Raw genomic sequence first — 19,906 nt, 5'->3', positions numbered from 1 at the left:
CTCTTTGCATTCTTTAAGCACCCTGGCAAACACTTCATCCGGCCCTGGGGATTTGTTTGGTTTGAGTTTTACTATTTGTTTAAGAACATCCTCCCTGGTAACTGCTAAACTCGTCAACCTGTCCTCGTCCCCACCCACATAGACTTGTTCGGCTGAAGGCATATTGTTAAGTTCCTCTTTAGTAAATACAGATACAAAATATTTATTAAAAATACTACTCATCTCTTCATCACTATCTGTTATTTGACCTGTCTCAGTTTTTAATGGACCTATCCTTTCCCTAGTCTTAGTACGATATAACTGAAAAAACCCTTTAGGATTTGTCTTTGCTTGCCCTGCTATGCGAACTTCATAGTTTCTTTTGGCTTTCCTTATCTCTTTTTTAACATTTCTAACCAGTTGTACGAATTCCTGTTCTAAAGTGACCTCCCCATTTTTAATCCTTTTGTACCAAGCTCTCTTTTTACCTATAAGGTTCTTCAAATTCTTTGTTATCCACTTTGGGTCATTAGTATTCGATCTATTCAATTTGTATGGTATACTACGTTCCTGTGCTTTGTTTAGAATATTCTTAAATAAGTTATATATTGAATCCACATCGAAATCCCCATTTAAGTCACCTATCGCTGGTTTCATGTCTCGCTCCAAGACCGGCCCACACCCCATACCCAAGACTTTCCAATCAATTTGACCCAAAAAATTTCTTAGGCTATTAAAATCAGCTTTTCGAAAATCTGGCACTTTAACAGAATTTTCTCCTACTGGTCTATTCCATTCTATGCTAAATCTGATTTCTTTGTGATCACTGCTCCCTGGCTCACTCCCTATTTCGATGTCATTAATTTGTGTTTCCCTGTTAGTTAACACTAAATCTAAAATATTATTTTCCCGTGTTGGTTCCTTAATGTGTTGCGTAAGAAAGCAATCGTCAATTAATTCTAGAAAATCTTCTGCGTCACTATTCCCTGTTTTGTTCAACCAGTTTATTCCGCTAAAATTAAAGTCACCCATGACATAAATACTGTTAGATCTAGATGCTCTAGATATTTCATCCCATAGGTGCTTTGCTTCCATTCTGTCTAAATTTGGTGGCCTATATATTACTCCTATTATAATATTATTTGCTTTTTCGTTTAATTCTATCCAAATAGTTTCTGTGTGTGGCTCTGTTTTGATTCCCTCTTTGAGACTACATTTCAAATTGTCCCTAACATATATGGCTACTCCACCTCCTCGTCTAATATATCTATCTGAGTGAAATAGTTTAAATCCATATATTTGATATTCAGCTAATAGTTCTCTATTTTCTACATTCATCCACGTTTCGGTAAGTGCAATAATATCTATTTTTTCTGTGCAGACAAGAGCATTTAATTCGTTAATTTTATTTCTTAGACTTCTACTGTTAGTGTAATATACCCTAAGTGAATTGTTATTTTGCGGACCTTCTCTTTCCCTGATCGTTTTGCCAATTCCTTTCTCCCACAAACACATACTTTTATTACCTCCTTCCTCCAAATCAATTCCCATACCTCTATCTACTAACAGTTTAAACCCAAACAAACACCTCTAACCACTTCTTCCAACGAGTTCGCAACAGCAACAACCCCAGCTCTCGATAGATGCACCCCATCACGAGCATACATTTCATTTTTTCCATAAAAGTGTTCCCAGTTGTCTATGAAAGATATTGCATTTGATTTGCAATATCTTTCCAGCCGGCAATTGACACCAAGTGCCCTCGATATCCATTCATTTCCCACTCCCTTTCTTGGAAGAATGCCACATATGATCGGGATTCCTCCCTTGCTCCTAACTAATTCTATGGCTGTTTTATACCTCTGAATCAGTTCCTCACTCCTAACTCGACCAACATCATTTCCTCCCACGCTAATGCAAATAATGGGATTGTTCCCATTACCAGCCATAATATCATTCATGTTGTTTATAATATCACCAATGCCAGCTCCGGGATAGCAAACCCTTAACCTGTTCCCCCTATCTCTAGCACAAAACGCTCTATCCAAATACCTTATCTGGGAATCTCCCACAACTAATGTTTGCTTAGGTACTTCCTTTACTTTCTGAGGGGCCTGCGCTTCCTTTCTCTTCGTTGCTTTCCCTTTTGCGCGATCCGCAGTCTCACCACAGCACTCGTCCTCCAAAACGTCAAATGAATTAGAAGTTTCTATGGCGTTTGAAGGCGGCTTTATCAAAGTCTTCTTAAGGCCCCTGTCTTTCACAACTCTCCAAGACGAGGTCCCTTTACTACTGGTCTCCTCCTTCGTTACTTCTCGTTGTTCTTTCAGCTGACGCACCTCCTCCCGCAGAGAGTCCAACTCTGTCCTCAGGGCTCCCACTAGAGTCACCAGGTCCTTAACTACAACTTCCATATTGCTATGATAATCTAATATGATAATCTAATATCTAGTTTTGAAATGGTCAAAGGATTGGCAGATGCAGTTTAATGCTGATAAATGTAAAGTTCTGAGGTTAGGTAATGATGATAGAGTTACAAGATACGAGCTAGATGGTGTTGAGATTGCGAAGTCGGATTGCGAAAGGGATCTAGGAGTTATGATTAGTAAGAATTTAAAACAAAAGGATCAATGCATAAATGTTCGTAATAAGGCAAATCGGACACTTGGATTTATTAATCGCAGCGTTAGTAACAAGACACCTGGTGTGATTCTCAAGCTATATCTTGCTCTAGTTAGGCCCCATTTAGATTTTGCAGTTCAGTTTTGGTCGCCATGCATATTATAGAATGGATATAAATTCACTTGAACGTGTCCAGCGTAGGATGACTAAGTTAATTCCCCAAATTAGAAATCTTTCATATGAAGAAAGATTAACAAAGCTTAAGTTGCATTCACTGGAAAGGCGAAGAGTTAGGGGTGACATGATAGAGGTTTACAAGTGGGTGAATGGACATAACAAAGGGGATATTAATAGGGTATTAAAAGTATCAACACAAGACAGAACACGAAACAATGGGTATAAATTGGATAAGTTTAGATTTAGGAAAGACTTGGGTAAATACTGGTTCAGTAACAGGGTTGTTGATTTGTGGAACCAATTGCCGCGTAACATTGTGGAGGTGGGGTCCCTCGATTGTTTCAAGCATGGGTTGGACATGTATATGAGTGGGATTGGGTGGTTATAAATAGGACAGCCTCGTATGGGCCAATAGGCCTTCTGCAGTTGCCTTTGTTCTTATGTTCATAATCCGTCTCATATACATGTCCAACCCACGCTTGAAACAATCGTGGGACCCCACCTCCACACCTTTACGCAGTAACTGGTTCCACAAATCAACAACCCTGTATTTACCCAAGTCTTTCCTAAATCTAAACTTTTCCAATTTATACCTATTGTTTCGCGTTCTATCTTGTGTTGATACTTTTAATACTCCATTAATATCCCCTTTGTTATGTACATTCATCCACTTGTAAACCTCTATCATGTCACCCCCTAACTCTTTGCCTTTCCAGTGAATGCAATTTAAGCTGTGTTAATCTTTCTTCATAGGAAAGATTTCTAATTTGGGGAATTATCTTTTTCATCCTACGCTGGACACGTTCAAGTAAATTTATATCCATTCCATAGTACTGCGACCAAAACTGAACTGCATAATCTAAATGGGGCCTAACCATAGCCCCATTGGTTATAGCTATAGCTATATATCTATATGTAGCTATATATCTATATTTACCTATATATATAGCTAAAATATTGCTGATGAACAACACCAGGTGTCTTGTTCATCAGCAATATCAGGTGTCTATGTTCATGAGCTTAAATACTTCGATTAATAAATCCCAGTGTCCTATTTGCTTATTACGAACATTCATGCATTGATGCTTTGGTTTTAAATTCTTACTAATCATAACTGATTGAAGTGTACAGTAAAACAAGTTAATGAAGGGCCATAACAAAGGAGATATTAATATGGTATAAAAAGAATCACACAAGTCAGGACCCGGAACAATAGGTATAAATGAATAAGTTTTGGTTTATAAAAAAACTGTGTTAATACTAGTTCGGTAACATGGTTGTTGATTTATGGAAGCAATTACCATGTAACGTAGTGTAGGTGGGGGTCCCTTGATTGCCTCAATCTTGTGTTGGACACATATGAGTGGGATTGGGTGGTTATAAATAGGAGAAGCATCGTATGGGCCAAAAGGCCCTCTGCAGTTACCTTTATTCTTATGCTCCTTTGTCTAATAGTTAAAGAATGTCATATCTGTGGAACATATGCAGAGGCGTCATCATTATACTACTTGTTGGAATGTGAAACAACTGAAGCCCTGCGCATCAAACTCAACATTTAATTATCATTATCAGTTAGATTAGATGCAAAATCCACAGCAATCCTTTTCTGACTATAATGGTCAGAAAAGTAGTTGAAGAATGGGACACACTAGTGAACACTGAATCTACATCCACCACCAAAAAATTATTATTAAAACAATACTAGAAGCAGTGTGCTAAAAAAGAAGTGAAAAAGAAATGGGGGTAAAGAAGGAAACATCCACTTCCATTTAATGCTTTGACTGAAATATCACAGTAACAAGGTTTTCGAGAAAAACGCGAACTCATTGACGAACTCACTATATCCCGTGCTATACGGGCATTTAGTTTTCAATAGCTAAATCTAAACAACAACAACAGCTCCAGCATCTCATCCCGGTCTCCCCTACTTACAGTGACCAAACATCTTACATGTGACCTACATCCCCCTCACCTGTTTTATATAATAGAAAGCCAAGAACATAAATACCAGAGAGCCAACAACATAAATACCAGAGAGCCAACAACATAAATACCAGAGAGCCAACAACATAAACACCAGAGAGCTAACATCATAATTACCGGGGAGCTGAAACTGCCATCTCTTTATTTACAGTGTTCCTTTGATTGGGAAAAGCTTCAGTAAACATAAAAATATGAATAACTACACGATGGTAGTATATACTTCTAAAAAGCCTTTCGAGTGCCCAGAGTGTCGAAAAAGATTCAGTAATCACAGGAAAATGGATAAACACATGATGGTGTGTACAGGTGAGAAACCTGACGAATGCCCAAAGTATGGACAAAGAAAAAGATCATAGGAAAATGAATAAACACATGATAGTGTATACTCGTTAGAAACCATGTGTGTCCAGAGTGTCAGAAAAGATTTAGTAAAAAGAGAAAAACACATGACGCTTTGTACGGGTGAGAAATCTCATGAGTGTCCAGAATGTGGTTTCTGAACCACCATGAAGACTCCAGAAGATTCAGAGAAAAAGTATCTCTGAAGATTCACAGAAGGTACATACAGGTGAAAAACCTAGCGAATGTCCCGAGTGTGGAAAACGTTTTTATAAATTGGGAAATATGGACAGACACTGCTGCATTCCGGTGAGAAATCGTTAAGGAATGACCATTGCGCTAAAAAGATCATTGATCACAGTGGTACAATGAAACATAAACGTGTTTATACTGGTGAGACCTTTTACAAGTGTCCCCAGTGTGGAAAAAGTTTTTGCTATCTTGGAAATACGAATTAACACATGAAGGTGCATGCATATATCGTATAAGAAATATGAGTCCCTTTATATATAGCACAAGAGAACTAACGAATTTTTATGCACTAGATGATTTGTTAAATCATGCCATGTATAGTCCTGGTGGAAGCAATAAAAATCTAATTTCATCCCAAAATATATTGTTTTATTCCATCTCCAAATTATTTGTTTCTCTTAATGTTTTAATTAAACATTTTTTGATAACTTGTTATTTTCAGGATTAAAAAGGGTTTTGTGATAACTTATCTTATATGAAAAAAATAGAATCTTGAAACCAGTTATATTTCCTAAGGTATCCCAGCTGGTTGGTATCAGTAAGTGAGCAGCTGATTTACTTGAGTAATCTCTCAATTTTCGACAGTTCAACACCAACTACGGAGATTACGGACTCCTCAGACTAGGAAACCTACTAAGAAAGTAGGATTTGTTAGTAGCTCCACCGCCGCACAACAAATACGACACCTACTCGGTACAAGACCTCCTCATGGAGGCCACCACACCAAACTCCAACGACAGCACGGCTGTCGGAAGACCTAGAGGTCAACACTAATCCCACCAGTTCCAAAACTAGGACAGCTTGCCCTCTAGGACTGAAAACTACCATGAAGACCCCAGACCTCCTGTATCAGCTATTGATACAGATAATAGTTCCAAAGACCCTCCACGTACGGGCTCAACATAGCCCAGATAGGACAGATAATGACGAAAAGATAAATAGTATTTTTAATAAATATTTTATCTGTATTTACTAAAGAGGAACGTAACTCTATGCCTTCGGCCGAATAAGTCTAAGTGAGAGAGAACGCGGAATGGTTGACTAGTTTAACACTTAGGAGGGATGATGTTATTAAACAATAGTGAAACTCAAATCAAACAAATCCCCAGGGCCCGCCGAAGTGTTTACCAGGGTGTCCAAAGAATGCTAAGAGGAGCTTTGCGATCCCTTGTCTACCACATATAATAAATCATTAGAGTCAGGCAGAGTGCCAGAGTCGTGGATGGCTGCTAATGTGTACCAATTTTTAAGAAAGGAGATAGATAACTTGCATCAAACAATCTGCCAATTAGCCTAACGTCAATTTTGGAATAGTTACTTGAATCGATTTTTGCAAATACCATTCATTATCATCTTGAAAAACATAAATTAGTAAATAATTCAAATTTGCTATCATTTTATATCAGCATAGCTGTGTACCTTGACTTTAGCAAAGTTTTTGATAGAGTGCCACATGGAAGACTGGTTAAAAAGATAGAGGGTCATGGTATTGGGGGGTGCTATGTTAAGTTGGATGGCTGTGCCAAAGGAAACAGAAAGTTAGTACAAATGGGATTAAGTCAGAGTGGGGAAATGTAAGTGGAGTGCCTTAACGCTCTGTCCTGGTACCTCTGTTATTCATAATATATATAAATGATTTAGATTCAGGTTTGAGCAGCAACATTTTCAAATTTGCTGATGATACTAAAACCTGGAGGGCAATAAACACGGAAAAAGGCTTAAAATCACTTCAAGACGATCTTTGGGTTTAGAAATGGTCAAAACTTAGCAGATGCAGTTTAAATGTTGACAAATGTAAGGTTTTGAGGCTAGGAAATGATGAAAGAGTTATAAGATAAGTGTGAGATGGTGTTGAGATTGCGAAAGAGGTTTGGGAGTTATACAACAAATACAAATATTTATTCAGATAAAGCCCATACATACAAGGTAAGATACAAAAGTTGATGGATTTATAGATAGAGCTAGCACATACAATTCCAATAGATACTATAACGAAAAGCGTTTCGGGCAGGAAAAACACTAACACTAAAACTTAATACTAATTGAGATTAAAGTATAAATTGTGTTGAGAAAAAATAAGAAAAAAATGTAAAAAAGGGGAGGGAGAGGGGGAAAACATGGCAGAAAAAAAAACAAAAATACAATTTGGTCAACAATCAGTATTGTTTAAACAAGAAGACATGGGTTGACATTTTGGAGGTGAAGTAGGTTTCATTGAGTTAATTAGTTTGTACTTAGTTTTTATCTTGAACTGGTTGGGAGAGGTACAGTCTTTAACATAATTGGGAAGGTCATTCCCCATTCGAGGTCCCTTGATTTGTAAAGCATTTCTAGTTTGACTAAGTCGTACTCTTGCAATATCAAATAGGTATTTGTTTCTGGTGTGGTGCTCATGGGATCTGTTACAACCTTCTTGGAAGCTTTTAAGGTCAGGATTGACATTACAGTTCAGCGTTTTATATATATAAAATACACATTAGAGGATGTGCAGGGACTTAATATCTAACATATTAATTTGAGTAATGGTACCGAGTGATGTCTGGGGCCAGAGTTAGATATTGTCCTAATAGCTTATGATTATGATTAGTAAGAATTTAAAAACATAAGATCAATGCATGAATGTTCGTAATACGGCAAAAAGGACACTGGACGTTAGTAACAAGACACCTGGTGTTGTTCTTCAGTTATATCTTTATCTGGTTTGGCCCCTTTTGATTATGCAGTTCAATTTTGCTTGCCGTACTATAGAATGGATATAAATTCACTTGAAGGTGTTTAGCGTAGGATGACAAAGTTAATTCCCCAAATTAGTTACCTGTCATATGAAGCTTAAATTGCATTACACACATAAATCACAATTAAGGCAGCGTCTGGGATCCTCTCGAACGTAGGTTCGAACCCTCATCAGGGTCCTTGTGGATTTGTTGACTTATATTGCATTCACTGGTGTTACAAATGATATGAGTGGGGCTTCTATGGGGTACTGGTACTATTAAGGGGTATAGGTAGTTAGAAGACAGGAGTATCAAATATGGGAGAGCTAAAAGGCCCGGCCCCCAAAATAAACTATCCACAGTAGTAATAACTTGCTACAAGACCAAATATGTTCGTCTAAGGGTTGATCACTGCGCTCCCACCTTGGAAGAAGAGATACTCTGTAATTCATGTACTTATTTATTAACCCGTTAACAACCCCCCATATACACTCACACCAATAACAATAATAATAATAACTTTACCACACTATCTTACGTTAAAAGCCTTGGTCCACGTAGGCAGGATACAAGGTTTACACTAATAACAAGCTAGGGTAAAGTACTACTGGATAAGCACTGAAGCTGGATGCAGCTTAGGGTAGTGAAACCACGTGGGACCCTAATACAAAACACAACACTTAGGGGTACCCAAACACTGGCAAAATACTATCCCCAGGTCTCCCCAATCGTTACTACCAGAGTAGGCACACTTACACCATATAATACTTAACTTAAGGGTACAGGAACTTCAGGTAAGGGAAATAAGTAAGAGGAGAAGGAAGGAGAGTAGGGATACAGCCACAGAGTAGGTCTTAACCTCACGCCACCAGCCAAGAGAAGACCGCGCTCCTCGCGACCACCTGGCCTCCCTCATGTCGTGGTGCCGGAAGGGGCCTAATTGATCGTGCAGCTAAGCACATTAAAGATCTTCCCCTATGCAACGTATTGTTACTTTATGAATGATTAGAAAGTATTAGTACGCAAAGTTGGTGCCTATGTTATTATTTAATAATCAACCCCCAGCTCAGTCTTTAAATGCTCTTTGAGAAACAATAATAGTCTTACGTCTGGCAGGGAAGATACAAACAATTTCCATTCGAAATGCGCCAACTGTACTACTTAGGAAGTTTAATAGCTCAATTTTGACCTCTGGTTTCCACTGGAGAACCCAGGGTCGTAACACTCCTCCCCCCTTCAGAGAAAAAAAAAATGTGACTACTAGAATAGTAGTCATATTTTTTGTAAGAGTATACAGAGAACAAAAAGAAAAACATATGACAAAAACAAAAAATAAATCAAAAGCAATTTCTCTGCAAAAAAAAAAATACAAAGGAGTTCTCTGAAAGAAAAAAAAAAAAAACATACACAAAAAAAATAAAAGAACAGGGAAGTAAATAAATTGGACACGGAATATTTAATGTCACAGGAGAACCTAAAAAAAAATAACTAAAGCATGACAGTTGGTAAATGGCTTTCTGTGGCTCAGATGAATGTTATTCAGGCAACCGGGACAGAGCGTCGGCTATCACGTTGAGTCTGCCCGGTAGGTGGGTAATGGAAAGATTGAAGTCCTGTAGGTACAACGCCCACCTGAGGATGCGTTTATTCTTACCCTTCATCTGAGTCAGGAAGACTAGTGGGTTATGGTCCGTGTACACTTCCACTATATTACCTGTGAGGTAAACTTCGAACTTTTTACATGTTAACACTAGCGCCAACGCCTCTTTTTCTACCACTGAATAATTGCGTTGCGCCTTGTCGAATTTCACAGAGTAATAATATACTGGGTGTTCCACCTGATCATCCCCAGTTTGCAACAACACTGCACCAGCACCCGAGTCAGACGCGTCAACATGAATTTTAAACGGTCGGTCGAACCTTGGACTAGCAAGCACTGGGGCGGAAGCTAAGATCAATTTCAAATTTTTAAATGCCTCTGCACAGTCTGATGACCACTTAAATTTAACGGCTTTCCGCAACAAGTCTGTGAGAGGAGTGGCAACACTGGAAAAGTTCTGACAAAAACGTCGATAGTACGCACACATACCGATAAATCTTTGAACGTCCTTTTTAGACTTTAGTACTGGATACTCCAGAATGGCATTGATTTTATCTTGCCGAGGTAACACTTTTCCTTGGCCCACTTCATAACCGAGGTACGTCACTGTGCCTTGGCCAAAATGACACTTTTTAGCATTTAAGGTAAGATTTGCCCTTTTCAAGATGGCAAACAACTGGCGTAACCTAGCTATGTGGTCAGCCCAATTACTGTCAAACAGCACGATATCATCTAAATACGCCCGACAATTTGGCACCTTAGCGAGTAGAGAGTTCATGAGTCTCTGGAACGTGGCCGGAGCATTACGCAAGCCGAACGGTAACACTTGATACTCAAAAACACCCTCGGGTGTTACGAACGCAGTGAGCTGTTTAGCACGTTCAGTGAGTGGGATTTGATAATACCCCCTCGAGAGGTCGAATTTCGAAACGTACTTGGCATTTCCCAACTCGTCAATGCAGTCCTCGAGGAGGGGCAGCGGATAGGCATCCACAATGGTCACCTTGTTGAGCTGCCGATAGTCGGTGCATAATCGCCAGGAGCCGTCTGGTTTGGGGACCAAAAGGCAGGGCGAGCACCAAGAGCCCTGGCTCGGCCGGATGAGGCCGTGCTGGAGCAAGAAGTCGACCTCCTTCCGTACGATGGCCTTCTTTTCTGGACTCATCCGATAGGGTTGAAGGCGAATGGGAGTGTAGTCCGTCAACTCGACATCATGGCAAATGGCATCAGTCTGGGTCGGGACCTCCCCGAACAGACGGGAGAATTCATCAACCAACGACTGCACCTCTTCACGTTGGGCCATCTGCAAATGGGACAGTTCCTCCACAGCATTCACAGAACTAGAATTATTGAAAATGAGATTAGTTGGGTCCCCAGAACAATCATCCCCTCTCTCACTGGAAATGGAAACATTGGTTAGTGCAATGGGCCTGGGGCCCTGGAACTTCTTCAGTCGATTTACATGTATGAGCATTACCTGGTTACGTTTGTCAGAGTGCCTCACTTTGTACGTGAGGTCCCCAGTCTTTTCTGTCACAATGTAGGGGCCTTCGTACTTGTGGGACATAGTGTTCCCTAGTCGAGGCTTTAATACCAGGACAGGGTCGCCAGGCTGAAATACCCGTAACTTAGATTTAGCATCATTACGTTCTTTCATCTTTTCTTGGGCCTTGCCAAGATACTTTAATGCAGCCGCCTTGCAGTCCTTGAGTCTCTGGTGGTGTTGCGCAAAGAAAGCCGAACCTTCGGATAACGTTACGTTCCCTAACAGATTCTCCTGTAACATTTGCAAGGGTCCACGAACTTTATGGCCAAAGACTAACTCAAAAGGAGAACAGCCCAGTGAACTTTGTAATCCCTCTCTAGCCGCAAACAAAACATACGGTAAATTCTCATCCCAGAAGGTGTGGGAACTCTCGCACGATGTCTTCAACATCTGCTTCAGAGTTAGATGGAAACGTTCAATTACCCCCTGACTCTGTGGATGGTATGGGCTGGAAACCTTATGAGTTATTCCATGTTCCTTACAAAATTGCTCGAAAACATCAGACTTAAAATTAGTACCATTGTCAGTTTGCACGACCCGAGGCAGTCCAAAAGTGGAAAAAAATTGCAACATACGAGCAACAACAGTTTTTGCTCGGATGTTCCTTACAGCAAAAGCCTCTGGGTAACGAGTAGTGATACACATCATCGTGATTAGGTAAATATTACCAGACTTAGTTCTAGGTAATGGTCCAACACAGTCCATTACCACATGAGAAAATGGTTCCTCTGGCACGACAATAGGCCTTAGAGGAGCTTTAGGTGGAGTCTGGTTTGGTTTCCCAACCAGTTGACAAACAATACACGCATTACAAAATTTTGCCACGTCGCTTTTCAGCTTGGGCCAGAAAAAATACTTTAAAATTTTGTGATACGTAATATTAATACCTTGATGTCCCCCCATAGGATCATCATGAGCAGCTGCCAAAACTCTTTCTCTATAGCAGGTCGGCAACATAACCTGGTGGACTACCTCCCACTCATTTGACAAGGGAGCACTCTGTGGTCTCCATTTTCTCATCAAAATCCGATCATTGTAGTAGTACCCAGTTGCTGCTTCTACAATTTCCTCCATAGAGACGGCTGTTTCATGACAATCTGCAAGAGTGGGGTCAGCTTTCTGTAACTCACTCAAGGAGGCATCTAGGCCTTGGTCAGATGCCATTGGCCGAGGCTCAACAGTGTTCTCCACCTCCCCACTACTCTCGGTAGATGGCGGTGGCAGGCTCTCCACAATGTCCTCGGCCACGTCATCGAGTCGGGCCATGAATGTGTCCGCGAGGTCCACTTGGTTTTCACCACTCGGAAAGCTCCTCGTGACCTCGGGATTTACCACCTTGGCAAGCACAGGGCTGCCCTTACATTTAAGTCCCATAGACCTGGTCACCGCGCACGCAGGGTACACAACATTATCCTCTGCGGCGGGTGGATCCAGGCAAACCTTAGGGGTAGGCAACATAATAGGCAGTCTGGAGTCCCCTACCTTATCCCCTGCTAAATCATTACCAACTATTACATCAACATTAGGGAAAGGTAGGTATGAAGTGACTCCGACTGTACAAACACCCTTGTGGAAATCAGATTCCAGGGTAACCTTATGGAGGGGTACTGCCCGAGTATCACTAGTGACACCCTCGACCAGTACCACCTCTCCAGTGTCGAGAGTGTTGGCACCTTGCAACGCACTCTCTAAAATTAAAGTCTGGATGGCACCGGTGTCTCGGAAGATCACCACGTCCTTCCAGGAAGAACCCTCAGACAAAAGTAGTCTCCCTTTCGATAAGAATGGGGTAAGCAAGTCCAACCACTGTGGGTTGGAGGTCTTACTCCCTAACCCTTCTGAAAGCCTCAAGCCCTGTGTCACAACTAGAGCATTGGGTCTTTTTTCAGGGTGCAGTTGCCAACAACGGCTAATAGTGTGGTTTGGACGATTACAGTGACCACAAAAACGTCGGGGAGAAGAGACATTACTAACAGAATTACCCTTCGGTTCACCTTTAGGTGCCGTTGGGCTAGACACTTTAACAGGGTTAGTTATGTCTGAAACAGAAGGTGCATTAGGTAAAGGGTTAGAATGAGCTGGTCTGGACTGGCTGTGGGTATAAGTTTTGCTACTCTGTGGGGTATAATTATTTTTATTGGGACTTTTGCCCGCCAATTGGTAGTTTTCTGCCAACTTGGCCAAATCCCCTATTTTAGAATTTAACTCTATCCTTCCTTTAATATACTGGGAAACATTCTCTGGCATAATATCTATAAAATGCTCCATTAAAATTAAGTTCCTGAGAGCCTCATATGTTTCGGCTTTCGCCGAGCGAATCCATCTATCAAACAATCGAATTTGATCATTCACAAATTCAGTGAGCGGTTGGTTGTGAGTAGGCCTAAGGTTACGATAAACTTGGCGGTGAGCTTCAGGAGTAATTTCATATGCCCGCAAAATACATTCCCTGACTTTATCATATTCGAAACACTCGTCGTCAGGCATGTTTATAAAAATATCTTGTGCTTTACCCCTAAGTCTTCCCTGTAGGATTTTCACCCACTCTTCCTTTGGCCAGTTCATGGACGTGGCCACTCTCTGAAAATGGTTGAAAAACCTTTCAGGGTCAGACTCGGAAAATTCAGGCAAATTATGCTTTTTCTCATAATGCCTGGGGTTTGAATCCCCGGCAGGTGGAGGACCAGTGGCATTCGCTCTAATTCTAGCCTCCTCGGTTTTGAGTTTTTGCTCCTCTAATTTTATTTTTGCTAACTCTAAAGCTAATTCACTTTCCCTATGAGTTGCACTTTCTGCTTGGCTAGGCTGGCATAAAGGTGTATCACTTGCCAATAGTTCTTCATCAATACAATGTTCTAATATTTCATTTACCAAAGTCCACTTTTTATCTGCGACATTTAATTCTAGGCCAAATTCCTGGCCTAACAATACTAAATTAGACTTTTTAAGTTTCTTTATCTCTACCACTGAAGGCTCCCTTGCCAGTTTCTGCATTTCAGAAGACATCACTAATAATTTTAGCTCCCAGCCAAAGAAAAAATTAAAAAATAAAAATTGGAAAAAAAAACAAAAATTTGCACGGCCCCTAACACAAGGCCACACTAACCTTAATCGTGAAGGGATCCAGCTGGGTGTCCAGTCAGTGCAAGAATGTCCTTTGCTAGATGAGCTGGACCCTAGGCTAGCACACAACCGTTCTGCGGAAATACAAAATTTTAATTTTGGCACTCAAGAATCTAATTTTTTACACTTATAATGTTCCTCCCGGACTGGCCAACCACTTGTTACAAATGATATGAGTGGGGCTTCTATGGGGTACTGGTACTATTAAGGGGTATAGGTAGTTAGAAGACAGGAGTATCAAATATGGGAGAGCTAAAAGGCCCGGCCCCCAAAATAAACTATCCACAGTAGTAATAACTTGCTACAAGACCAAATATGTTCGTCTAAGGGTTGATCACTGCGCTCCCACCTTGGAAGAAGAGATACTCTGTAATTCATGTACTTATTTATTAACCCGTTAACAACCCCCCATATACACTCACACCAATAACAATAATAATAATAACTTTACCACACTATCTTACGTTAAAAGCCTTGGTCCACGTAGGCAGGATACAAGGTTTACACTAATAACAAGCTAGGGTAAAGTACTACTGGATAAGCACTGAAGCTGGATGCAGCTTAGGGTAGTGAAACCACGTGGGACCCTAATACAAAACACAACACTTAGGGGTACCCAAACACTGGCAAAATACTATCCCCAGGTCTCCCCAATCGTTACTACCAGAGTAGGCACACTTACACCATATAATACTTAACTTAAGGGTACAGGAACTTCAGGTAAGGGAAATAAGTAAGAGGAGAAGGAAGGAGAGTAGGGATACAGCCACAGAGTAGGTCTTAACCTCACGCCACCAGCCAAGAGAAGACCGCGCTCCTCGCGACCACCTGGCCTCCCTCATGTCGTGGTGCCGGAAGGGGCCTAATTGATCGTGCAGCTAAGCACATTAAAGATCTTCCCCTATGCAACGTATTGTTACTTTATGAATGATTAGAAAGTATTAGTACGCAAAGTTGGTGCCTATGTTATTATTTAATAATCAACCCCCAGCTCAGTCTTTAAATGCTCTTTGAGAAACAATAATAGTCTTACGTCTGGCAGGGAAGATACAAACAATTTCCATTCGAAATGCGCCAACTGTACTACTTAGGAAGTTTAATAGCTCAATTTTGACCTCTGGTTTCCACTGGAGAACCCAGGGTCGTAACAACTGGAAAGACGAAGAGTTAGGGTTGATATGATGGAGGTTTACAAGTGGATGAATTTATATAACAAAGGAGATATTAATAGGGTATTATAAAGTATCAGCACAAGAAAAAACAGGAACCAATGTTTTGAGGTATATACATACACAGTGGTTATCTTGAGATGATTTCGGGGCTTTTAGTGTCCCCGCGGCCCGGTCCTTGACCAGGCCTCCACCCCCAGGAAGCAGCCTGTGACAGCTGACTAACTCCCAGGTACTTATTTACTGCTAGGTAACAGGGGCATTCAGGGTGAAAGAAACTTTGCCCATTTGTTTCTGCCTCGTGCGGGAATCGAACCCGCGCCACAGAATTACGAGTCCTGCGCGCTATCCACCAGGCTACGAGGCCCCTTAAACAGTTACCTTTCTTCCTATGTTTTTATTTAGGTTATGCAGTTCAGTTTTGGCTATACTCCGTACTATAAAATGGATCTAAATTCAATAGAATGCGTCCAGCGAGGGTTGACAAATTAATCCCTCAAATTAGAAACCTGTTTTATGAAGAAAGATTGACCAAGCTTAAATTACATTCTCCAGAAAGTCAAAGAATTAACTGTGTTTGAGAAAAACATAAAAAGAAAGGTAAATTCAGAGGGCCTATTGGTCAATACGAGGCTGCTCCTATTTATAACCACCCAATCCAAGTTTAGTTCTAAGTTTAGATTTAGGAAAGACTTGGGTAAATACTGGTTCGGTAACAGGGTTGTTGATTTGTTGAAACCAATTACCACGTAACGTGGTGGAGGTGGGGTCCCTCGATTGTTTCAAGCGCGGGTTGGACAAGTATATGAGTGGGATTGGGTGGTTATAAATTGGAGCTGCCTCGTATGGGCCAATAGGCCTTCTGCAGTTGCCTTTGTTCTTATGTTCATAATCCGTCTCATATACATGTCCAACCCACGCTTGAAACAATCGAGGGACCCCACCTCCACACCTTTACGCGGTAACTGGTTCCACAAATCAACAACCCTGTATTTACCTAAATCTAAACTTTTCCAATTTATACCTATTGTTTCGCGTTCTATCTTGTGTTGATACTTTTAATACTCCATTAATATCCCCTTTGTTATGTCCATTCATCCACTTGTAAACCTCTATCATGTCACCCCCTAACTCTTTGCCTTTCCAGTGAATGCAATTTAAGCTGTGTTAATCTTTCTTCATAGGAAAGATTTCTAATTTGGGGAATTAACGTTTTCATTCTACGCTGGACACGTTCAAGTAAATTTATATCCATTCCATAGTACTGCGACCAAAACTGAACTGCATAATCTAAATGGGGCCTAACCATAGCCCCATTGGTTATAGCTATAGCTATATATCTATATGTAGCTATATATCTATATTTACCTATATATATAGCTAAGATATTGCTGAAGAACAACACCAGGTGTCTTGTTACTAATACTTCGATTAATAAATCCCAGTGTCCTATTTGCTTATTACGAACATTCATGCATTGATCCTTTGGTTTTAAATTCTTACTAATCATAACTGATTGAAGTGTACAGTAAAACAAGTTAATGAAGGGCCATAACAAAGGAGATATTAATATGGTATAAAAAGAATCACACAAGTCAGGACCCGGAACAATAGGTATAAATGAATAAGTTTTGGTTTATAAAAAAACTGTGTTAATACTAGTTCGGTAACATGGTTGTTGATTTGTGGAAGCAATTACCATGTAACGTAGTGTAGGTGGGGGTCCCTTGATTGCCTCAATCTTGTGTTGGACACATATATGAGTGGGATTGGGTGGTTATAAATAGGAGAAGCATCGTATGGGCCAAAAGGCCCTCTGCAGTTACCTTTATTCTTATGCTCCTTTGTCTAATAGTTAAAGAATGTCATATCTGTGGAACATATGCAGAGGCGTCATTATTATACTACTTGTTGGAATGTGAAACAACTGAAGCCCTGCGCATCAAACTCAACATTTAATTATCATTATCAGTTAGATTAGATGCAAAATCCACAGCAATCCTTTTCTGACTATAATGGTCAGAAAAGTAGTTGAAGAATGGGACACACTAGTGAACACTGAATCTACATCCACCACCAAAAAATTATTATTAAAACAAGACTAGAAGCAGTGTGCTAAAAAAAGAAGTGAAAAAGAAATGAGGGTAAAGAAGGAAACTTCTACTTCCATTTAACGCTTTTACTGAAATATCACAGTAACAAGGTTTTCGAGAAAAACACGAACTCATTGGCGAACTCACTATATCCCGTGCTATACGGGCATTTAGTTTTCAATAGCTAAATCTAAACAACAACAACAGCTCCAGCATCTCATCCCGGTCTCCCCTACTTACAGTGACCAAACATCTTACATGTGACCTACATCCCCCTCACCTGTTTTATATAATAGAAAGCCAAGAACATAAATACCAGAGAGCCAAAAACATAAATACCAGAGAGCCAACAACATAAGCACCAGAGAGCTTACATAATAATTACCAACTGCGATCTCTTTATTTACAGTGTTCCTTTGATTGGGAAAAGCTTCAGTAAACATAGAAATATGAATAACTACACCATGGTAGTATATACTTCTAAAAAGCCTTTCGAGTGCCCAGAGTGTCGAAAAAGATTCAGTAATCACAGGAAAATGGATAAACACATGATAGTGTGTACACGTGAGAAACCTGACGAATGCCCAAAGTATGGAAAAAGAAAAAGATCATAGGAAAATGAATAAACACATGATAGTGTATACTCGTTAGAAACCATATGTGTCCAGAGTGTCGGAAAAGATTTAGTAAAAAGAGAAAAACACATGACGCTTTGTACGGGTGAGAAATCTCATGAGTGTCCAGAATGTGGTTTCTGAACCACCATGAAGACTCCAGAAGATTCAGAGAAAAAGTATCTCTGAAGATTCACAGAATGGTACATACAGGTGAAAAACCTAACGAATGTCCCGAGTGTGGAAAACGTTTTTATAAATTGGGAAATATGGACAGACACTGCTGCATTCCGGTGAGAAATCGTTAAGGAATGACCATTGCGCTAAAAAGATCATTGATCACAGTGGTACAATGAAACATAAACGTGTTTATACTGGTGAGACCTTATACAAGTGTCCCCAGTGTGGAAAAAGTTTTTGCTATCTTGGAAATACGAATTAACACATGAAGGTGCATGCATATATCGTATTAGAAATATGAGTCCTTTTATATATAGCACAAGAGAACTAACGAATTTTTATGCACTAGATGATTTGTTAAATCATGCCATGTATAGTCCTGGTGAAAGCAATAAAAATCTAATTTCATCCCAAAATATATTGTTTTATTCCATCTCCAAATTATTTGTTTCTCTTAATGTTTCAATTAAACATTTTTTGATAACTTGTTATTTCAGGATTAAAAAGGGTTTTGTGATAACTTATCTTATATGTAAAAAAATAGAATCTTGAAACCAGTTATATTTCCTAAGGTATCCCAGCTGGTTGGTATCAGCAAGTGAGCAGCTGATTTACTTGAGTAATCTCTCAATTTTCGACAGTTCAACACTAACTACGGAGATTAGGACTCCTCAAACTTGGAAACCTACTAAGAAAGTAGGATTTCTTAGTAGCTCCACCGCCGCACAACAAATACGACACCTACTCGGTACAAGACCTCCTCATGGAGGCCACTACACCAAACTCCAACGACAGCACGGCTGTCGGAAGACCTAGAGGTCAACACTAATCCCACCAGTTCCAAAACTAGGACAGCTTGCCCTCTAGGACTTAAAACCACCATGAAGATCCCAGACCTCTTGTATCAGCTATTGATACAGATAATAGTTCCAAAGACCCTCCACGTACGGGCTCACCATAGCCCAGATAGGACAGATAATGACGAAAAGATAAATAGTATTTTTAATAAATATTTTATCTGTATTTACTAAAGAGGAACGTAACTCTATGCCTTCGGCCGAATAAGTCTAAGTGAGAGAGAACGTGGAATGGTTGACTAGTTTAACACTTAGGAGGGATGATGTTATTAAACAATAGTGAAACTCAAATCAAACAAATCCCCAGGGCCCGCCGAAGTGTTTACCAGGGTGCCCAAAGAATGCTAAGAGGAGCTTTGCGATCCCTTGTCTACCACATATTATAAATCATTAGAGTCAGGCAGAGTGCCAGAGTCGTGGATGGCTGCTAATGTGTACCAATTTTTAAGAAAGGAGATAGATAACTTGCATCAAACAATCTACCAATTAGCCTAACGTCAATTTTGGAATAGTTACTTGAATCGATTTTCGCAAATACCATTCATTATCATCTTGAAAAACATAAATTAGTAAATAATTCAAATTTGCTATCATTTTATATCAGCATAGTACCTTGACTTTAGCAAAGTTTTTGATAGAGTGCCACATGGAAGACTGG

General features: G+C 40.0%; 1 protein-coding gene across 1 annotated transcript in view; it reads left to right on the top strand.

Annotated features, from left to right (window-relative positions):
• The first annotated feature begins 4,967 nt into the window (after positions 1-4,967).
• The window catches only part of LOC138367947 (zinc finger protein 30-like), an 82,934-nt gene continuing 67,995 nt past the window's right edge, over positions 4,968-19,906 (top strand). The window contains exons 1-4 of the mRNA XM_069330232.1: positions 4,968-5,092; positions 6,759-6,926; positions 18,007-18,186; positions 18,936-18,989. Coding sequence (XP_069186333.1) covers positions 4,968-5,092; positions 6,759-6,926; positions 18,007-18,186; positions 18,936-18,989 — 527 coding nt within the window. The remainder of the gene's footprint in view (positions 5,093-6,758; positions 6,927-18,006; positions 18,187-18,935; positions 18,990-19,906) is intronic.

This window comes from Procambarus clarkii, chromosome 3 (assembly GCF_040958095.1).
Source record: "Procambarus clarkii isolate CNS0578487 chromosome 3, FALCON_Pclarkii_2.0, whole genome shotgun sequence".
NCBI classification, from domain to species: Eukaryota; Metazoa; Arthropoda; class Malacostraca; order Decapoda; family Cambaridae; genus Procambarus; species Procambarus clarkii.
The sequence above is the reverse complement of the archived record's forward strand: the minus strand, read 5'-3'. Positions and strand labels throughout refer to the sequence as shown.